The sequence below is a fragment of the Melampsora larici-populina genome (assembly GCF_000204055.1).
Source record: "Melampsora larici-populina 98AG31 unplaced genomic scaffold MELLAscaffold_16, whole genome shotgun sequence".
Classification (NCBI taxonomy): domain Eukaryota; kingdom Fungi; phylum Basidiomycota; class Pucciniomycetes; order Pucciniales; family Melampsoraceae; genus Melampsora; species Melampsora laricis-populina.
In genome coordinates, this window is record NW_006768780.1 from 165,941 (window position 1) to 186,270 (window position 20,330).

Genomic DNA, 20,330 nt, shown 5'->3' on the forward strand with positions numbered 1-20,330 from the left:
ACACATGTGCATCCCGTGAAGACTTTTTGAGGGCATCTATTTTATGTCTTGTAGGGATATGTATTTCCGAAGCCCGTGCTCAAAACTATGGAGTGTGAGTACATATCACAATCGAACGTCGACAATAAAATCTTGGATGTCGAGTTAGACTTATGTGTAGATGGTTTTTGTCAATCAATCGTACGAGAGAAATCAGGAACTGTGTTTCAATCCAAGATGATCATGCGAGACGTAGAAACATATTTACTCGTGGAAACTTTTCCTTATACTCTAGACATAAACTCCAGCTGCAAGTGTACGCTCAGATTGTACACAGCCGAATTTTGAGGATTTTTCTGCGACGGGCAGCAGACACCCTCACGCCAAGAGGACCAAAATGGAAGGCTGAGGAGTGAACTGACACCCCCATCGGCATAAATAGCAAAGTGAGGGTAGAGGGTTGTAGCTGGCTCCGTGCGAAAAATCATCGGGGTCTGAACAGTCTGTATAAATCAGAGTTGTTCAACATCATTCTGGGCATGATAAATCCACCCTACAACACTCACATCTTCAGTGTGAAGATACCTCCAGGGATCCTTGCATTCTTTATTATTGTTGAATGCGCCTGTGGGGTCTCAAAACCTGCTTGGAAGGGAAGACAAATTGGATACCAAGGTTCCCTCTTGTGAGATGTAGAGATCAGAGTCCTAGGTAACAAAACCTGATTTAAGAGTTTGTCGCCCGCCCCAGGACTCAGGAGACTCCAATTATATTAGCCCTGGGCGAGTGCCAGATGAAGATACAAGCCTATGTGAGGAAGTGAAGCTGCTGATTAAAAAGAAGACCCACTAGAGAACATTTGATCTGTGAAATGTCTGTGATATGTTACCCAAGACTTGCCCGTCATCTACGAGTATTTACCATTAACAATTGGAAACGACTCGGGCCACACTCATCTTTGCTACAGCCACACTTCACGTAAGGTGGCTCTAAAGCAAACTTAACATACTCAGGGCCGGGTCACAGCCCTAATGTGTAGCCAAGTCACATGAAGTACGGTGGCTCTAAAGCGCCACTTGAGTCACTTTGTCAAAATTGACAAAAGCAACAAAAATGACCCAAAATAAGCCCCGGTGAACAGGTGCCGACCCTGGCCGACCCTGCTTGGCCAAATCATCAGATTCTCCTTTGCCTTCTCATCACCAAATTTTCTGCATCGACTTCAGCGGAGTACTTGAGGAAAACAATAGTTAAAGTTGTTGAAGCATGATGAACTCCAAGATCAAGACAATAATGCTATAGGATTAATGAAAACAAACTTTATAGGAATACAGCATATATAGTCAATTGAATCAATTGATTTTCTTTGACGAGTTTATTGTAGGGATCCTCCTATTTCCCTTCTATTTCTCTGAAAGACAGCTGGTCTTCCTAGAAATTGAGGGTGCTTTATCTCTTTCAGCTCATATACATAGCATACCTTACTTGAAATCACGGATTGAGACACATTTTGCTAGATGTCCGGCGATAAATTGAACATTCACTGCATTTTTGACAATGTCTGACTTATTTAAACAAGATTGTCAGATCCCTGAAAAATTATCCTCTTTGTTTCATCTCTCAATCCTTACAAAAGTGATGAATATCAACAAAATAACGTGCTGATAAGATGGACTGAGACCTCGATGAATTGAGGATTGCCACGGGTCTGGACATTGTCCAGGGTCGGCACCTGTTCGCTGGGGCTTATTTTGGGTCATTTTTGTTGTTTTTGTCAATTTTGACGATGTGACTCAAGTGGCGCTTTAGAGCCACCATACTTCATGTGACTTGGCTACACATTAGGGCTGTGACCCGGCCCTGAGTATGACAGGGCGGCCCCGGGGCTTTGCCCGGCCTTGGTCAGACCCGAGGGGATCCAGAAAACACTCAGGGCCAGCCAGGGCACACCCTGAATTGATCTCAAGAGGTAAAAGGGGCCATATGGGGGGATTTCTGGCGTTTGTTGCACATCTAGGTGTATAAAATTGTACATAAACCTTATATTGGCCTACTCAAACCTTGGAGAGAGCCATGGGACCCAACTCAAAAGGCAATTTTTTAGATTATTCAGCAAAAAAAATGACGGGCACCGGGGCGGACCGGGCCCCCCGGGTGCTCACAGGGCTTTTATGACCCTTCTTAAGTAGGTTTTGGTGTGTCAGGGCACGTACTGTCTGCTTCCAGAAAACCAGCAGGCACAGTCGGCCGGGCGGGGCCAGGGCCGGGTCACAGCTCTACTACACATACTGCATACATGTATTTACTAGCCTTACAATATACGTTCCAGATCAAAGATCCAGGGAGAACCACCACAGCCATTATCACAACCACCATCTCTAAAACATTAATTGGACGTACGATAAAAGCTTGATATGATCATTTCATGAAAGCTGAAATGCTTGAACAACAATTAAAAACTCTTGAAGAATCTGATCCGGAAGTTCATCGGCGTAATAATGCTCAATCATGCTCACAGTCGCCATCGACTTAAACTGGAGGAGTTTGCAAATCGACCCCAAGCTTGATTTTACTGTTTACCAACTACTTAGTCGAGGTATGAACTTGTGTATCACTAGGCTTGCTGTAGCCTCCTTCACATAATATGATCACTTTGATCAAGTCTAAATCCTTACAGTCTTCTATTCCTGAGAAATCCTTGGGTGATGCGAGAAACTCGGCAAACTGATCAATGGTCTTGACTAAGCATTTGATTCCCTATGTACCCCACTCCTGTACCATCCAACTCAAACTGACTTTCCAATAACCTTCCTCAAGGTCTCTTGTTATCTACTGTCTTGCATCACGGAAACAATTCATTGTAAACAACTCAATATACAATGCATCAAGCAATCATGATCCAACCCGATCAAACATGACTGTTCAACAATTACATTTTTATCATCCCTTTTCCACCTTGCTCTTCCTGCTTGTTTCTCAATCCTTTGATTACCGGCGAAAAGCAAATGCACAGTTACATGGAGTGTGGTTTGTACTACTAAAATTCTGAATACAAAATACATGTACATATGTGTAGCCAAGTCACGTGAAGTGTGGCCGTAGCCAAGATGAGTGTGGCCCAAGTTGTTTCCTTAAAAATTAACTAACAAAAGAAGTGGGGCTACGGTAATCCAGCTCACTTTCAATCTCAATCACTTGGTCTCATCTCACTCAGCAATTGTTGTTTTTTTCCTTAATTGTTGCAAAGTTTGAGCCTTTGGCCTACTGTATAGACAGCTGTTGTAACCTCAGCCAAGCCAGTGGATTTGTTTCACAGTGCCCATGTAGAGGCTCCTAATCTAAAACTATACCCAATTCCAAGTTAAGAGATAAATCCAATTGACTCATCAACTTCAACTCCTAACTTTATTCAAAAACCATCCACTCAATTCAGATGATTTCTCACTATCAAATTTTCTATCATATTTCCATTGGTTTCAATCCAGTTGATCAAATTTATTGACTGTTGCTAGACACTGCCCACACCCTGCACCCAGGTAGATGCTCTGTCAAAGTGTGGGCGCTGGTTTCGTGTCCCTAGATCCCTAGAAATAGATGTAGGCGCCAGAGATTACATTTATTTTTGGAAAATCTGGCTAGTAGGCGCTGGATTTCAGGCACCTTTATCCTTTTTCATTGGAAAAAAATATAGGTGCCAGGAATATAGTGCCTACATCCTCAAATATGACTGTTGTGGTGCATGCCTCAGCGACTACTTCAAGTTCTGATGTTTTTCAACTTGCAAAAAACACATTTTGAGTTAGAAGTATGTTTTTCAGGTAACCAAAAACATATTCTGAGCGACAAGCAACACACTCTGCCACAGCAAGCATGTTTTTTGGTGTGTTGCTCTGAAACACACAACAACACCCAGCAGCAGACACTGCGTTGCGGTAAGTACCTCAACAACAAAAGTAAAGGTTGGGTTGTGTGGCACCTTGACCGTTGCACAACACATCATGTGCAACAGCGCCAAGGAAATGTTGAGCTTTGAGTTGTTTTGGCCAGTGACACAACAAATGTTGTTGCAGCCCAAAAAAACTATCAATTTGACACATCTGTTGGCACAACGGGTCAGGCCACAACCTAGAGTTTGATTTCTTGGTGTGGTGTGGTTGGAAAAACCGCAACGCAAGCCCAGCGCAGCACACAACACCTGTGTTTCTGGCCCAGGCTTGTTAGAAGTATGTTTTCTGAGTTATGAAAACATATTTTGAGTGATGAGTATGTTGTCAGTGACTCAAGCAACATATTTTGACTTACAAGTATGTTTTTTTAATTTTGAAGGACATATGGGATGAGGTGGATCATCTAGGGGGAGCCGTTTACACAAGCAAAACAGCATGGAGTAGATATCCAAGGCAGTCCACCAATCAAGCCATACCTTTGCATTTGGAAACAGGAAAAAGATAGTGTCAAGCATTTGAGAGTTGTGCCACTAGGTTTGTCAAGTTGAAGGAGGTCAAGAGCCATCCACTGTAGAGCTTATAACCCAACAAGGGTTATACAGAGCGTGAAGGGGATGATCTACCAACAAATTACTAGTCGAAGATGTCTAAGGACTGCCCTCCTAAAACAAGACAATCAGAAAGGGGAACTCTGTTGAATTGAGTACTGTTAAGGCACCAGAGAAAAGCAACTTTAAAGGATTAAAAGCACACATATTTTAACTCAAAAGCACAATTTTTATTGCTCTCAACACTGCTATAGTGTTATTCCAATATGATAGCTAAGAAAATAAAGCAATATCTTTTTGATATTATTCCCAATAAGTCTTTTTGACTAGAACACTAAAGTAAATTTCTCTTTATAGCTGTACTAAAGGGCATATGTAAGTGACAAAGTACTGCTAAAATAAGTTTATGATGATAAACAAAATGATAAATGTGTAGATGATAAAGAGAAAAGGGGAACAAAAATCTCAAAATCATCCTAGATTATATATATTAATGTGTTACAACTCTTACAATGGTCAACAGCTTCAAAAACCAATCAACTTTGACAAAAAAACCCTAAAAACCAAATGTAGTGATTGTTTTACTAATATATGATGTAATTTTCACAGCCAAAAGTGATCAATGATGTAGTTCAATGATGTACAACACTTCTTATGACGAATACAGGTGATTTTTTCCTTGTAAACTGACTGAAAACCTATTTTTAAAGGTTTGGGTTTTTCCAAATGGTGTCCAATTTTGGATTACTAAAGTGCATCTTGTAGAGCTTGTGATACTGATCAATAATTGGTGCCATATCATTTATTTCTGATGAGAATGGATGAGTTATTGAGCTGTGAAGGTAAGGTTTTTGTATGTAAATGTGGTTACATGTATGCATGTAAGTGTAAATTTTGAAATCCACACCAGTTTCTTATTTCCCTTATACGTTCTGTCACACACCTCTGTTACTAATGATTTAAAGTTTGTACATTATGTAAATACCTTGTTTGCGTTCAATGAGCCATCTACCATCCCATTCTGACGTCATTTGACATATGTAATAAGCTAAAAACCTCCATTTTTGGCAAAATCCACCCATTTTTACCACTTTACACAGCTGTTGCTCCTTCTCTCTTGCTCCTGTAATATGACATCATCATCTATAACTGTAAAAATCCCTGAAAATCCTCTTGGCACCCTTAACTATTATCACCACCACCATCACATACGTAAACGGCCTGTGAACCCTTGTTTACCAACTTCAAAAAAGTACCATTTCCTCAATAACTTCCATTTCCCCTTATCAAACCTCAAGATTAAAATTGTTACTGACTAATATAATGCTTTTCTTTCATATTATAACCTCACAAAACCCATAAACCTATTATTACTACCCTAAAAACCATTTCCAAGTCTGTATACCTATATTGTTGAATTTTCCTTATGTTTTTCTTTCTTTTCTTTTTGTAATTCATTGATAATAGTGTATAATGATCTTAGTAAGTTGTGTGTGATAAAGAGACATAACAATGACATAATCAATAATACCTAGGCCTAAAAAGAGCTTCTATTGATCAGATTCCTTCAATTTTGAGTTTGCTTCCCTGCTAAACTTTTCCAGTAAACTTGGTAAACTGCTTTCATTAAATTCCTGTGATTGATCCCATAAATTGATCACCACAATGGGCTGAAGGAAATGAATGGCAATTAGTCTTCCCAAAATCAAGCTGTGACATGAAAGTGACAAGGTATGCCCAATACCAGTTGTTTGTTATCAATTTCCAATTATGCCGGTGTTTTGTATGACAACCAACAAAGGCCAAGTGAAAAGCTTGAATCTGGTCGGAGTGATGTTACCAAATCCAGTTTTCTCCCATGGACAATTGTATTTCACTCTCTCAAGATGTACCTCTGCTTCAAATGTACATGTATGTATACCATTGGCCTCTGGTGGTTTGCAAACCATCAATATTGTTTTCCATCCTGTGTTAATCTTTTAAACTGTTTTGCCTTATTTCCTAAGCACCTTATATTTGTCATGTATTCCATTACTGTGATGTTGGTGTTTACTTTAAGTTCTCACCATGCAGCCAGTTGTATTACGTGTTAGCTCTTTTTGTATGTGCTTAGGTTGTCTCCCCATATGGGTGTCTATGTGATGGGAGTTTCCCATCAAACCAAGTGATTATTTACAATGATTTAGTGGTGTGTGATGCCTCAAGCACTAATTTTTGGATGGTGATGTTTCATTATACTATAAAGCTCAATTTTTGTTTTGAATTTTCAATGAATGTCCAATTGTTTTTTTTTCCATTGTATGGCTGCATGTGACATAATTTGATTTTATTTTCTTTCGTTGATTACTGCTACTTTGCTTAGATTTGTCACTCCTTATGGGTTCATCATATATTATAATACATTCATGTGTGATTTATCAATATTTTGCCACGGACGTTGAGCCTTCACCCTATAGAATTGGCAATGACACCCAATTTCCTTATTAATTTGTAGTTGGCATGATTTTGGCTCTTTTGCTAAATTCATGGATATACGGTTTCTTGTTTCATATGTGATTCCGCAATTAATAGCAACTTACATGTTGTCTATGAAGTTTGTGACTTCATTCATGGAGCCACCTCCTACAATGCAAATATAGGTGCATCATTCAATCTCACATGTAACTTACTTTGATTATCTTTCTCATTTTGAATTAGTGTTGTATGAATTTCCATGTGCATGGGCATCATGGTCTTATGCAGTGATTTTTTGGACAGATCTCATCGGACATTTCACATCTGTTTCCAAAACAGTCAGACTCCCCCAAACCAATCTGAAATAAATTTATTCAAGGTCCTTGACTGATTCACTTGATTTCAATCCTTTGTACTACACTGGATTATGAGGTGGTGATGTATCTGTCATTCATTTACTATTTTCCTTATTTTTTCTCCATTACTTGGTGTTACTTTTTTCACCATTGGGTCCATTCTCCTAAGCTTAAACTGAGCTATGTGTGGGCTGCGTTCAGCAATCCAGCTCTGCTGGATCACTTGATCTTTCAGAACGGCTTTGCCTGTTTCTGAAAGGTCTTTGAGTCCTCCCCATGATGCGCCTTCTTTATGTATGTCAAGGAGGCGCAGGTTGGGGTAGTGAGGGGCTCTGGCCCTGAGGCTTGGTTTTCTTAAACCAACTGGGTTGGTTTTCTCAAACCAACCCTGCCTCGGATGGAGTCCCCCATTGGTTTGGTGGGTGGGACTGTAATTTTGCTGGGTGGGTGGGGTGGAGCAAAAAAGACCACTTGTGAGTGGTGTGAGAGTTTAAGGGATTGAGGCATCTTGCTGACAGAGGTCAGAGTCCTCTGATGAAAGTTGGTGTGGGGTGAAATTCTTTTTGCACGGTCATACAGAGTGATTGTCCCTCTCTGACTGTGCCACCTGTCACATCCACCTTTGACAGGTCGCGCGAGTTGTCTCATGGACTACTGAACCACCTGTGTTATGGTGGTTCGATGTAGGAAATGTGGCACGGTATATGTCCGTCTTTGGCTTTGATTTTGGACCCAATTGCTTCATCAGGTCAGTGTTTGATTGCTCTACATTTGTGGCTGGTTGTCACTTCGGTATTGTGAAATTCTCAATTCCTCTGAATTACCTGATGTCTAGATCCCAAGTTGTGCCCAATGTTCTGCATTGTTGAAGTTTGTAGACTTTGATTCCTTCTTATGGTATTGGGGTATTGGTGTTTCAATGTATCTGCTAATTGATTTTTGATTCTCTGCTTTCTTCCCAATATCAGACAGCACCTTCTTCTTGATTGGGGAAACAATGGTATGTTACATGTCCTTCCTTGGGTTCCAAATGAACCCCATTTGAACCATCTGGTTAGTGTTCACTCTCTATGTTTTTTATTTTTCACTGTGTTTCTCTTCCCCCTGGCACTTATTGCCTACTTATACCTGACCTACTTCCTGTTTCTTTGCGCTTAGGACTCTAGCTTGTGGTCATCTTTTGTACCTTCATATGGATCTACCTGTGATACCTTCCAACACTCTCACACCAATGCACTATATTGCCTCAAAATCATTGCCTGCTGAAGTAATTTGATTGATTATGTCTTATTTAGTTTTAGATTTGCCTTTAACACCTTTGGACCCTTTAAATAGCACTGATAGGCCTTTTGTTAATCATACTGCTATCAAGGAAATTCTTAGTCTTTGTTTACTTAGCAGATTGTGTCTGTTGGAACTGGTGATTATTAATGAATCTTTGAACTTGATTACTCCTAACATGTCCAAGTCATTGGTGATGATGTCCAGAATGACATTGTGGTGAGCAAGATCTCTACTTAAGCAAAAAAATTTAAAAATTATGTGGAAACTCGAGTTTTTGGTCAAAGGCACTATTATTATTGAGGTTGTTAGTCATCAAGGTTATTAAAGTTGATTCATTATTTTCATTTCATTATCTTTCAGAATATATATTTACATAAGCAATTGATAAGATCATTTAAGAGCAAAGAAAAATTCGAAAAGATCAATAAAAATAGTAAAAGAGTGAAAATCATATTAAGAGAATTAGTAAGAAGGGATTTGAGGAAGAAGAACATTTAGTTTGGATCTTTAAGAATGGAAACTGTTATGAAAAGAATGAAAGAGGAAGAAGAATATAAAGCAAGTTGGAGAAAAATTTGAAAATATGGGTATGAAAGCTTGGAAAGTGGTTTTTAGCTTATTAATAGAAGAGATATTGGTTCAGGAAGGTTTTATTGTGAAAGAGAAGGATCACATTAGTCATCAACAACTTTAATCATGAGGATTGATAAGGGAGGTGTGAAGTTATTCAAGAAAAGGGAAATTTCGAAGAAGGGTACTATGGTATTAATTCCTGTGTAGTGATGTCATTGATGGATTGGTTGCGCCAAGAGTTTTTCAGAAGGATTTTAGTGCTGTGTGATTGATTGGAGCGCTGTGGAATGATCTTTTGATAGAAGGAAAATCATTATTAGACGTGAAAATAGTCAAAATTCATCAAAAATGGGAGTTTTTAGTTAATTACATATGGTAAAACTTGTCAGAATTGGGTGTGCAATAGTTCATTCGACGCAGAATCATTGTTTTCATAATGTACAATCTTTAAATCATTAGTAGCGGAGGAGTAGTGAAAAAGTTATAAGGCAACAAAGAAACTGGAGTGAATTTCGAATTTGGAGGTTACATGTGACATTTACATGACAAAACCTTATTTTTGCAATCTTTACAACTCAATAACTTATTCATCACACATCAGAAATAGGTGATATAGGGGTGATAAATGATCAGAATCACGAGGGCTATCAAATGAGCTATAGTAATCCAAAATTGAACAACTTTACAAAAAATTTGTAATTCCAAAAATGGATTTCAGCTATGAATATTAGGAAAAAATCACCTGTATTCATCATAAGAAGATCTGTTCATCATTTATTCACATCAATTGATCAAATTCACGCCTTGAATCATTACAAACAATAATCTTTATGACATCATATGATTACATTGGAGGATACTCTGTTGATTTTGACGGTTTTTGAGGGTTTTTGGAGGTTGTTGACCATTGTTGAAGGTTGTTGGAGAGTTATATACTATTGTTAAGGATTTTACGGGCCTTTGTTCCCCTTTTTACTCATCTTATACTTTTGTTAGAATGTTTTTAATCATTATTAAATTACTTTACCAGTACTAAGTTCACTAAATAGCCCCTTTACATCAAAGGAGAGATTTCTTTACGTGTGATAAGACTACAAGTCTTCATTTGGAATAACAATCAAACTGATTGTTGCTTGCTAGTAATTAAAATTGTGTTTTGTTGTGTTCAAATTGGAATAACACTACAATAGTGTTGAGATTTCTTTATTTCTAAAACTCACGGGAATAATACTTGAATTAAGTATTGAGACATATTTCTCTGGTGCCTTATCCCAAAGAATTCAGCAAAACCCCGTGTTGGTTCTTTCAAAGAGGCAGTCTTAGGCAACTTCTACTAGATACTTTATTAGTAGATTATCCCTCTTTAAGCTCTGTAAAGCTCTTGTTGAGCTTTAAGTTCTACAACGTCCATGATTTCGAGCACTCATGAATTGCAACGTCTGTGCTTGGGCCATGCTCTGTTTTTACCTGATTTGATACTCAACTCTCTGCTTCTGGATGGGTCAAAGGGTGGCACAGTCTCTTCATTCAAAAAACAGCACTCTGTTGAGATTCAATTGACACAAGCATATATCATATTATGCTTATAGGAGATTTACCTCAATCTTTGTACATATATATACAACAACAAGTTATCTTCCATCAGTCTTCTTTTCCCATCAATGAAAAGAAGACTGTGAGTGAACTATTTTCTTTAATTCTTCAATCTGGATCTTTGTGACCTAGTCTGACCTATTTTACTTTCTTATAGTCTTTCTTGTTATCTTTATCAGACTTAAGATGAGATTCTGAACTTGTTTGCTCTTCCCAACTCAGACCGTATTCCAAGACTTTTTGCCCCTGCTTACATCAAAACTCATCTAGCTTTTATTGATTTCTGCCAAACTACAGGCAGGAACATAAGGTTCTGTGAGTGTTTGTCACCAGAATCTCATTCTTTGTGTGGTTATATGATTGTGGCATTGAAGCACTCTCTTGAGATACTTTTTGTCAATACAGTCCCAGATCAGATCAAATTTTTTGTCTTAGATACACATTTTCCAAATCTCAAGATCATTTGCAGCATTCATGCTACTACTTATGTTGGTTGTTTGTTGTGGTTACGACGGCCTATCTTCAGTTCTCTTGAAATTTGCGTTACCAGTTATTGGCATGGAAGAAGTTATTGGCAGAGAGTGATGTCACAGGTTGACAAAATACCAATTTACTTTCCTCCTAAACTCAAGTACATCATCTTTATCAGTTGGAATGGTAATAAGACTGCAAACGACTCCCTTGTAGCGCTATTTTCCACCAAGAAAATCAAGTGCTTATTCAGATATGAAGTGACAACCCAGCAGTTGTTGGTAAGTAATTTTATAAATCTTGAGATTTTCCCGTCCTGACCTCTATTTCTTTTTGGGTATTTTCAGGATCTTACCAGTGGTGTTGGTTTGGAAGACTAAGTTGAACACTCTGTCCTTGCTTTGAGATTGATTTGTAGTAGTAGTTCAATTCTTTGATGGTGCTTGAATTTTTAAGGTGACAATCCTTCTACTTGACATGCACTATATAGCTTGAGTAATTATTATATCAATTTTTTCACAATTCATCTTTTTTTCCTTCTGGTTTTTGTGTGTGTTTCTATCTTATTTGTTTCTTTGGTGGTTGAAGGTGGCTGTGCCGCACCTATTTCTTCTTCTTTTTCTTTTGTGTTGCCAATTGGTTATATTAATTGTTTGTTGGGAATGCAATTGTGTTGCTGTTCTTTGTCTTGGTGTTTACTGATTGTGGTATCAATTATGACTTGGCTTCCTTGTGTGCCATTCAATGTAGCCTTCAGCTGCCTTTTTCACTGTGATAGTTCCGCTTACTTTGGGTGCCTGATGATATGTTATCTTATTCTCCAATCTTGCATGTGCCAAATTTTAACAGGTGCTTCAAATCATAGTCAATTTTTTTGACCTGGATTGTCAATTCATTCTCTCAACAGTGGCACCCACCGCTTAAATGCTAGTCAACTTTGATTGATAAATGATAACCATTACAGACAGAAGATTAAATTATTGTAGAAATCCAGAAAAAGATGGCCATAGTGAATTTGATAAGATCATCACAAGATGAACAAGAATAAATGGTAAACCAAGGATAAGTTTGTTTGTAAATGGTGACACAGTCATGATCATGAAATGAAAATACTCAGCACACTAGGATAATATCAATTTGGCGGCTGGGCGCCGAACATCTAGTCAAGATCATAACAAGAATACAGAGACCCAAGTTTAAAACACATCATACACTCCCTTAACCCTGTTTATTGTGATTTGTGAGCCTTGCTACTAGGATTTAACAAGATTCATGATACTTCAGAGACACAAACCAAGATATGGAAGTAGTAATAATATTAAATGACCAATTTCTCCAAATTTGAGACAAGGATGGAATCAACAGCTTCAGGGATTGATGTGCACAAAATGATATATGTGAACCAGCTTCCTTTGTTCTTGTTTATCCCTTTCATGGTACAAAATTTTGAAAACTCAAGGGGTTTCCCTCTTATTCCTTGTCAATAACAGGAAGGAATTTTACCCATGCTATGTGCAAACTGCATGAGTGAACTTGGAGTGTTCCCAATGAGTATGTCATGTGAAGAGGAATAATCATGGATCCAGGTTGAAAGTGGAATACTGGAGATGGCTTTTAGGTAGACAGGCATGATATGCTGTTGCAGCAAGTAAATGGTCAAATAACAACATATTTATGGTGATCTATAGATACATGTAGCAAATAGACATTACTAGCAAATTGCGGCGGGCGCCGCCACTCTACTTTGGGGCCAAATCAAAACTACACTTGGAAAACTCACACCAGGTCAAAATCAGGTACAGTCATTTTATCTGATAATGAGCACAAGATAAATTACTCGCAAAGACACCAAATCACATGATAAAAGGAAGCAACAAGCAAACATAATTTTATCTGCACATCAAAGCCATATGTTCTAAAATACGTGCCCACAACAGATAATTATCACCAGTTTAACAAGTTAAGCACAGTTAACCAAGGACAATCCTCCTGACTGTCAACAAAACTATAACAATTCCGCAGCAATACCACAGCCACCGTGTAACACTTCACAACACCCGATGTCAAGGGGTAACAGAAAAAAAATTTGACTAAGCAAAAGAAATCAAAAAATTCAGATAACCTTCACATATGAAAAACCAAAATTGAATGTATTTATAGATCACCAAGAGATAAAGCAGAAAAAAATGCCTCACAAATCATAAGACAGGATCGCTTTTCACCTCATTAAGCAAATTCTGTTCACATTGTATATACAGAAGACAAAGTCAGACTTAAGCTGCAAGTGATATAATGATCACTGAGCACGTACCAATAAATCCGGCATTGATAATCAATGTCTGAAAATACACAATAAGCCGTATTGAGCACATAGCTCCACCAACTCCGGATCCTTTTGGCCTGAGCCATGGCATGAAGTGAAAATAATGTATTTGAAATTGCGAGGTTTTTGGAGCGAATGAACATTGGGACGTTTTAAAGCTGTGCGCCAATAACTACCTCCTTCGTGATAAGTTGTGATGAAGTACTCCATTTTGTCAAACATACGCCATAATAACCAAGAGAGATTCGAATGCTGCGGGTCGCAATTGACTGCACGTATCACTCGGAGTCGAGGGAAGACTTCAACCCCTATAGCAAGAGGTATCACATGTGTAATAAATCCCAAAGACAGAATTTTGAGTGAAGGCCGTAAGGCCAAGATCATATCACTTGATTTGTTCATGTCACGATGAGTCCGGCACTCGAAAAATTTCACATTCCTTCCTGCAGTACGACAGAAATTTGTAATTGCATCCACATTATTCGAGTTACACTCCACCCACAAATGATGTAAATTCGGCAAAGCACCAGTTTGCAAGGTCAGATCATCGAAAGATGCACACCCAATAGACAGAGACTCCAAGGAAGGCAATGAGTTGAGGACCTGTCGCAAGGAATCGCTGTTGTTACGAGTGCTTGCCACACTGCTACTGTCGAGAATCAACACCTTGAGTTTCGTTAGTCCCTTCATAGCATCTATCAATGGTTTTGAAAAGCCAAGAGCTTCCCTATAAGAGAGTTTCAAATCGACGAGCGTAGAGCTGCACAAAGCAACGAGATCTGTCACAACATCCATTTGAATGACGTAATCGGAGAGACCGGTATTAATCGAGATGACCTGACTTCGATAAGATGATCGGCTTTTGAGGCTTGAATCGTTTTCCATATGACAAGGTAAGAATTGTACATGAGCTAAACATAGACGTTGTAGATAAACCATGCTAGGCATTGACAACGGATTCTTCCACATCATAACGAAACTACTGGCACTTGATGACTTAAATAGACACAAGGAACGATAGGCCAAAGGCAATATCGCAACAGCCCAAGACCTTCCTAGAAAACGTAAATTAAGTAGACCCCTAATAGACGAGAAGTCGAGATACGCAACATCGACGGTATTCGAATCACTGGAAGGATGGAATGGCATATTGCGCATATAGTGGCCTAGAATCAACTGCACTAATTCTACAGGTAAATAGTTTGAGCCAGGCCTCATGATTTGAAATAGTGGATAGGATAATGCGACGAACAAGGCCCAAAATTGTCAACCTTATAATCAATAAAGATGTCAGTTAACACCAATAAATAACACACAAAATAAGGAATAAGGAAGTTAGCCCCAAAGAAAATTGTACCTGTTGAAAGTCCACAAAAACAATGTTACCAGGATAGAACATCAAGCAATCCATCAAACGGAGGATACGCACAAAAATAATTGGGGCGGAATCAACATGAATGATACACATCACACCATGCAGATCAATTCCGCATAGTCTGTGTATCCAGTTTTCAACACTACACCAGTATCAAATCACACCACGTTCCTTTGCCGGAAGGCCCCGCCACGACACGTGTCATAGAAAGCAAATATAACGCCCAAGGAAACACATAATACCAGAATAAAACAACCCTCGTGATAATTGGGCATGGGTTCCAACATATGCTATCCCTAATGACCAAAACAAAGAGTTAATTAACACAGGAGGACAGGAACAAACACGGCTCTTGACAAAAGAAAACCAACTTGGCAAATTTGATAGGCAGCAGCTGCGAGTCAGATACCAACATTGTGCGTGACGTTCTTGATGCTGAAGAACCAGAACTACTTCACTACATTCAATACCTGTTGTATACCTATACACATTAAGAATTGGGGCAACCTCGCAATAAACCGGCCATTGTAAGCATTCTATACCCAAGTCACATAGTAGAAGCACAGGCCCACAATGGTGACGTAAAAATCATGCAAAGGGGCGGATGAGTAAAATCCCAATGCTGGATTACCAATGGCCTAAAAACGCCATTGCAAATTCCAAAACCGAGTACATCAAGGAATCAAGGACAAATCATTTTTTATGCCATTATCACTCCTCATACAACAAACAAATAGAAAATGTAATATAGTTGGCCAAAAGCCCTGGACTCAACATTATCGACGCACACAAGTCGCAATCATAAACGAATTAACGTCTGCAATATACAAGTCTTGTAAATCATACGTTCCATCAACTTACAATATGATCCAAATATTCTAACGCTCAAAAAAAAAATCACCTATGATTATTTGATTCATTGTCATAATAAACCCGCACCAGATCCTGATTACAACATCCCCTATCAACAAAAACCCTATGCTGCTATCATAAAAAAGAAAATGATGTTTACATGAGCGAGGTAATAAGAGTGGAAAACAATATGACACAAACAGAATATCCTTACTGCATTACTTTCAAAAACTAATTATCTCCAAAGTTCGCATAACTTACGATACAAGGATATCGCCAAAAAAAAATTTATAATCCTGGAGGCACGTAAGACAAAGTATTAATCACCAGTTCAAAGAACGTAACAAAAATTAAAAGACATTAAACATACCAATAGTTGCTTATATGTTAACACATGCCTAAATAAACATTCGATTCCGAAGTCAGCGCATAGGCGCACTAATTCTGCATCCTCCTCCTCACAACCATGCCAAGTAGTAAAAACTATATATTTGAATTTTGTAGGTTTCCTAACCGTATGAATGTCCGCCCGCTTCAAAGCCTTGCGCCAATACTTGCTACCATTGGAATAATCGGTGATCAATAATTCCATCTCATCAAATAAACCACCTTGCAGCCAAAATAAATTATATTTGAAAGACTTCCATCCTGAGCATCGGATAACCCGGAGACGGGGAAACGTGAAGGTGCATATATCAATAGGTAAATCATCTGAGATGCAATTAAAAAACAAGATTTCGATTGAGTCTTTCAAAGCCATAATTAATTGCCCTGATTGCTCTGTCCCATCAGCACTGCCAGCATATTTGGCTCCGAGACAAACGTCCGAGGAGTCCTTGGACAGCGCCCCCAAGGAAAATGGCACCCGAGGGCTAATTCCGAGGCAAATGTTGGCCCTGGCCGTTGCCTCGGATTGGATCCTTGGATAGGGGTTAACTCGGAGTCAGAATCCGAGGAATCCTCGGATTTTTGGCTCCGAGCCAAATATGCTGGCTGTGCAGGCGTTAGGCATTCCAAGAAATTGATGTGCATTCCACCTGTGCGACAGAATTCAGTAATCGCGTCAACATTCTTACGATCACATTCTACCCATAAGTGACACAGGTTTGGCAAACAATCATTCTGTACAGTCAGACTATTGAGAAAAGCACATCGAATCGAAAGAGACCGTAAGGTAGGACACAAGCTCAGAAATTTTCGCAATGAATGGCAGTCATTAATAGTGTTTCGCATGCGGCTACCATCTATGATCAATACCTCGAGACCACGAACACGTCCCAAGCCACTTATCATTCCAGCGGAGAAACCCATTGCAGCAAAAAAACCTAAACAAAGACTTAATAAAGTCTTGCCACACAAAGTAATGAGATCCTCCACTACATCAATTGGGATCATAAGGCCACTGATATCGTATAAAGCCACATCTCTGGTATAATGATAGTTGAAACTCAGTAATCGATGACCACCGACCGTAACACAATCAGCGACATAGTGAATATTAGTTAAGCCAAGATTTGACAACCGAAATGTGCTCGTCATGAACGCCGGAGTTTTCCACATAATCACCAGTTTTCGCGCGTTGATGGCCTTCATAATGAGCAATGAGTTATAGACATATTGTAATACTGCCATATTCCAAGATTTCCCTAGCAATCGGAGACAAAGAAAACAAACCGCAGAGTTGAAATCTGAGAATCGGATATTGGCACTGTTTGATTCGTTCGGAGGAAAAAAAGGGATTTTGTCTACGAGATGAGAGAGAATCATATGCACTAATTCAACAGGTAAAGTTATTGACTTGGACGACAACATTTTGTGAGTCAATAAGAATCTCGATGCAGTAAGAGTGAATCAAGATGCCATAAAATCATCGAGTTAATAACAAAAGCTCACCAAGCATTGGGGCGACACCAAACGAGTTCATCATAGGGATCGATTGCTCTTGATTAATCTCCGTATCCACTTTGGACTCTACATCCCGGTTTTGACAGGGAGATAGGTGGAAGAGCAAGAAACAAATGGGGCGTATCGAAACCATTGGGTATTGAGTAGAACAATGAAGATGTGGCCGTTTCATGAAGCGTTGTTGGAATCCAAGAAGATAGGTTGAAAAATTCAAGATGATGTACTACAACAAACGAAATCGTTAACGATTTCAATGCGGTGAAAACCAAGCACATTCCAAAGTTGCCACAGCCAACACATGACAAAAAAGTTACACTGGCTTATTTACTATGATCGTCCTCTGTAAGTTGGTCCGATCATTCCATTGCACAAACGCAATGTAGAGGTAGTTTAAGTTCATACCCATATATTTGGTGCGACCTGTGCCCCAACTATCCACAACTTGCCAACAGATAGATTTGTATTCGGTCACAGGATAGCCTGATGACAGCTAAGGTCAATAATAATTCGTTTGTTCAATTGAACGTAGCAGTGGGTAACAAGGGCAAAAAGATCAAAAATAAACCGAACAAAAAACATGGATTGGTGATATAACTGATATATTATAAGTTGGCAGAACGTACTACATTTGAAAATATACTCGAGCAACAACCAAATCAATTAGACAATCATATGCCTCGCGGACTGCTGCAACATTAAATAAACCATCAATAAAGTGTTTCAAAAAATAGACATAAGTAATGTGATCAATTTATCACGAATCACAACAAAACAATACACATGAAAGACGACCAGGGACATTAATAAACAATCAACAGGAAAAAAGTGACCCACAAACCAAGAAAAATGGTAGGACAACTAAATCAGTTAACACCGGGATAAACAACAAATATCAACATAAGTAACCACTAACACAAACCTAAAAGAGTGGTAGGATCAAGAGAAAAACATGAAGCTTACTTGTGTAGAGATTCAGAATTCCAAAACTGGGTGAAATACGATGTTAGTTGTACATATTCCATCTGGGCTTGATGGAATGCAAACCTGCACATTGGACGCATTTGTGCAACGGGATAAGGCCACATATAGCTGGCCGTGTGAGAAGACCGGCTTTGGCAATAGCACTACGACTCTATCCAAACTTTGACCCTGGCTCTTATTGATAGTCATACAAAACGCTGGCATAACAGGAAATTGATGTCGGTAAAAAGGTATAGGACATTCTTTGTTACCTTGATGATGCAATGTCATCTTAGGTAGACTGATTGCATTACCTTCCTGTCAATATTCGACAATGTAGAGCATTTGGTTTACATTCCGTTATCAGCAGTCTTGTACCATTGCAAATCCCATCCGTGAGATGCAGATTGCGCAAGACCATTACAGACGCTCCAACTTTCAAATCCAGTTGATGAGCAGGGAAACCAGCAAAGTTGAAAGTATTTAAGACCTCGATCAACACCGGATCACAGAAAGCTTGATCCATTTTATCAACTGAGGTAGAGATATGTGTCTTGCCAGGCAAGGATTCCATAATCCGTTCATTCAAAGCACGCACAGTAGCATTCAACGGTGTGATTAAACATCTTCTTGAATACAATTCAGTTAACTCTCGCCAGTTTTCGCAATCTATCAAGTGATTTAGTCCTCCATATTCCGTGCTCAGAACTTGTTCATCTATGATCGAGCCTGGAGAAATGAGAGAAACATTGCAGTGTTTCAAGACTAATTTTTCGGCGAATTCTTTCTGCAAATGACCCGAACCCATATCTAACAGCCACTTCGCGAAGTCCATGTTACTCCTATTAGGTACTGCCATTGTACCACCAAGCCTTATATTCACGGAGAGCGAAAATTTTTCAATTTTGTTCCATAAATACGATGCTTTCAATGTCGCCTTTGCTTGTTCCAAGAGAGTAGAACGCCTAACAATCGGTAAAGTTTGTCGAAAATCTCCGGCAAATAATACTACCTTTCCACCGAAAGGAAGGTTAATACCGGTCAAGTCTCTGAGTGTTCGATCGACACATTCAATCCCATGACGATGTTGCATCGCTACCTCATCCCATACAATGAATCTGGTCGCAATCAACGTACGGCCAAGCATCTCACCAGGCGAAACTGGGCAAAGAGAGTCATCGTAGATCGGAATTGGAATCTTGAAGGCGCTGTGAGCTGTTCTACCGTTCAACAATAATAAAGAAGCTATCCCCGCAGCCGAAACCGCCTGGAACTCCACAGTATTCGCATTGCAATAATGCAATATGCAATTCAGCACAAAGGTTTTGCCAGTACCACCTGGCCCATCTAGAAAAGCTAAGTATGGCTGACTTGAATCAATAGCTGTAAGAATAGGTGTAATTACTGCATGCTGTTCGCGAGTCAATGTTCGTAGCATGGAATCAAATTTGCGAGCGCTTTCAGTTGGATCAATCCTCTTGTCTACATCCAGTCTATGGCTATCCGGTAGTCCAAGTTGAAAAAGCAGGAAAGTATCAACTTGAGGTAAGCCAACATCCTCTAGATTCGTATCCGTCTTCAGTAATGTCTTTTCAAGTAGGTGAAGGCCGTAATTATGAATATGCTCTCGAGAAGGGTTTGCATTAGGATTCAATTTGAGTATTGCATGTTCACAATCGTCACAAATGTCGTCCGCATGACCAGTCCACA

At 39.1% G+C, this 20,330-nt stretch overlaps 2 protein-coding genes across 2 annotated transcripts; both read right to left on the bottom strand.

Annotated features, from left to right (window-relative positions):
- Positions 1-13,537: 13,537 nt before the first annotated feature.
- Positions 13,538-14,746, bottom strand: MELLADRAFT_62748 (uncharacterized protein; the record flags this gene model as incomplete). Its single annotated transcript, XM_007409637.1, has 1 exon — positions 13,538-14,746. The coding sequence occupies one exon, from the start codon at positions 14,744-14,746 to the stop codon at positions 13,538-13,540; it is 1,209 nt and encodes a 402-aa protein (XP_007409699.1).
- A 693-nt stretch (positions 14,747-15,439) lies between these two features.
- On the bottom strand, positions 15,440-17,832 carry MELLADRAFT_106012 (uncharacterized protein; the record flags this gene model as incomplete). Its single annotated transcript, XM_007409636.1, has 7 exons — positions 15,440-15,541; positions 15,692-15,735; positions 15,765-15,781; positions 16,017-16,051; positions 16,126-16,466; positions 16,832-17,401; positions 17,649-17,832. 7 exons carry the CDS (start codon positions 17,830-17,832, stop codon positions 15,440-15,442), a joined length of 1,293 nt encoding a protein of 430 aa, XP_007409698.1.
- Between the last annotated feature and the right edge of the window lie 2,498 nt (positions 17,833-20,330).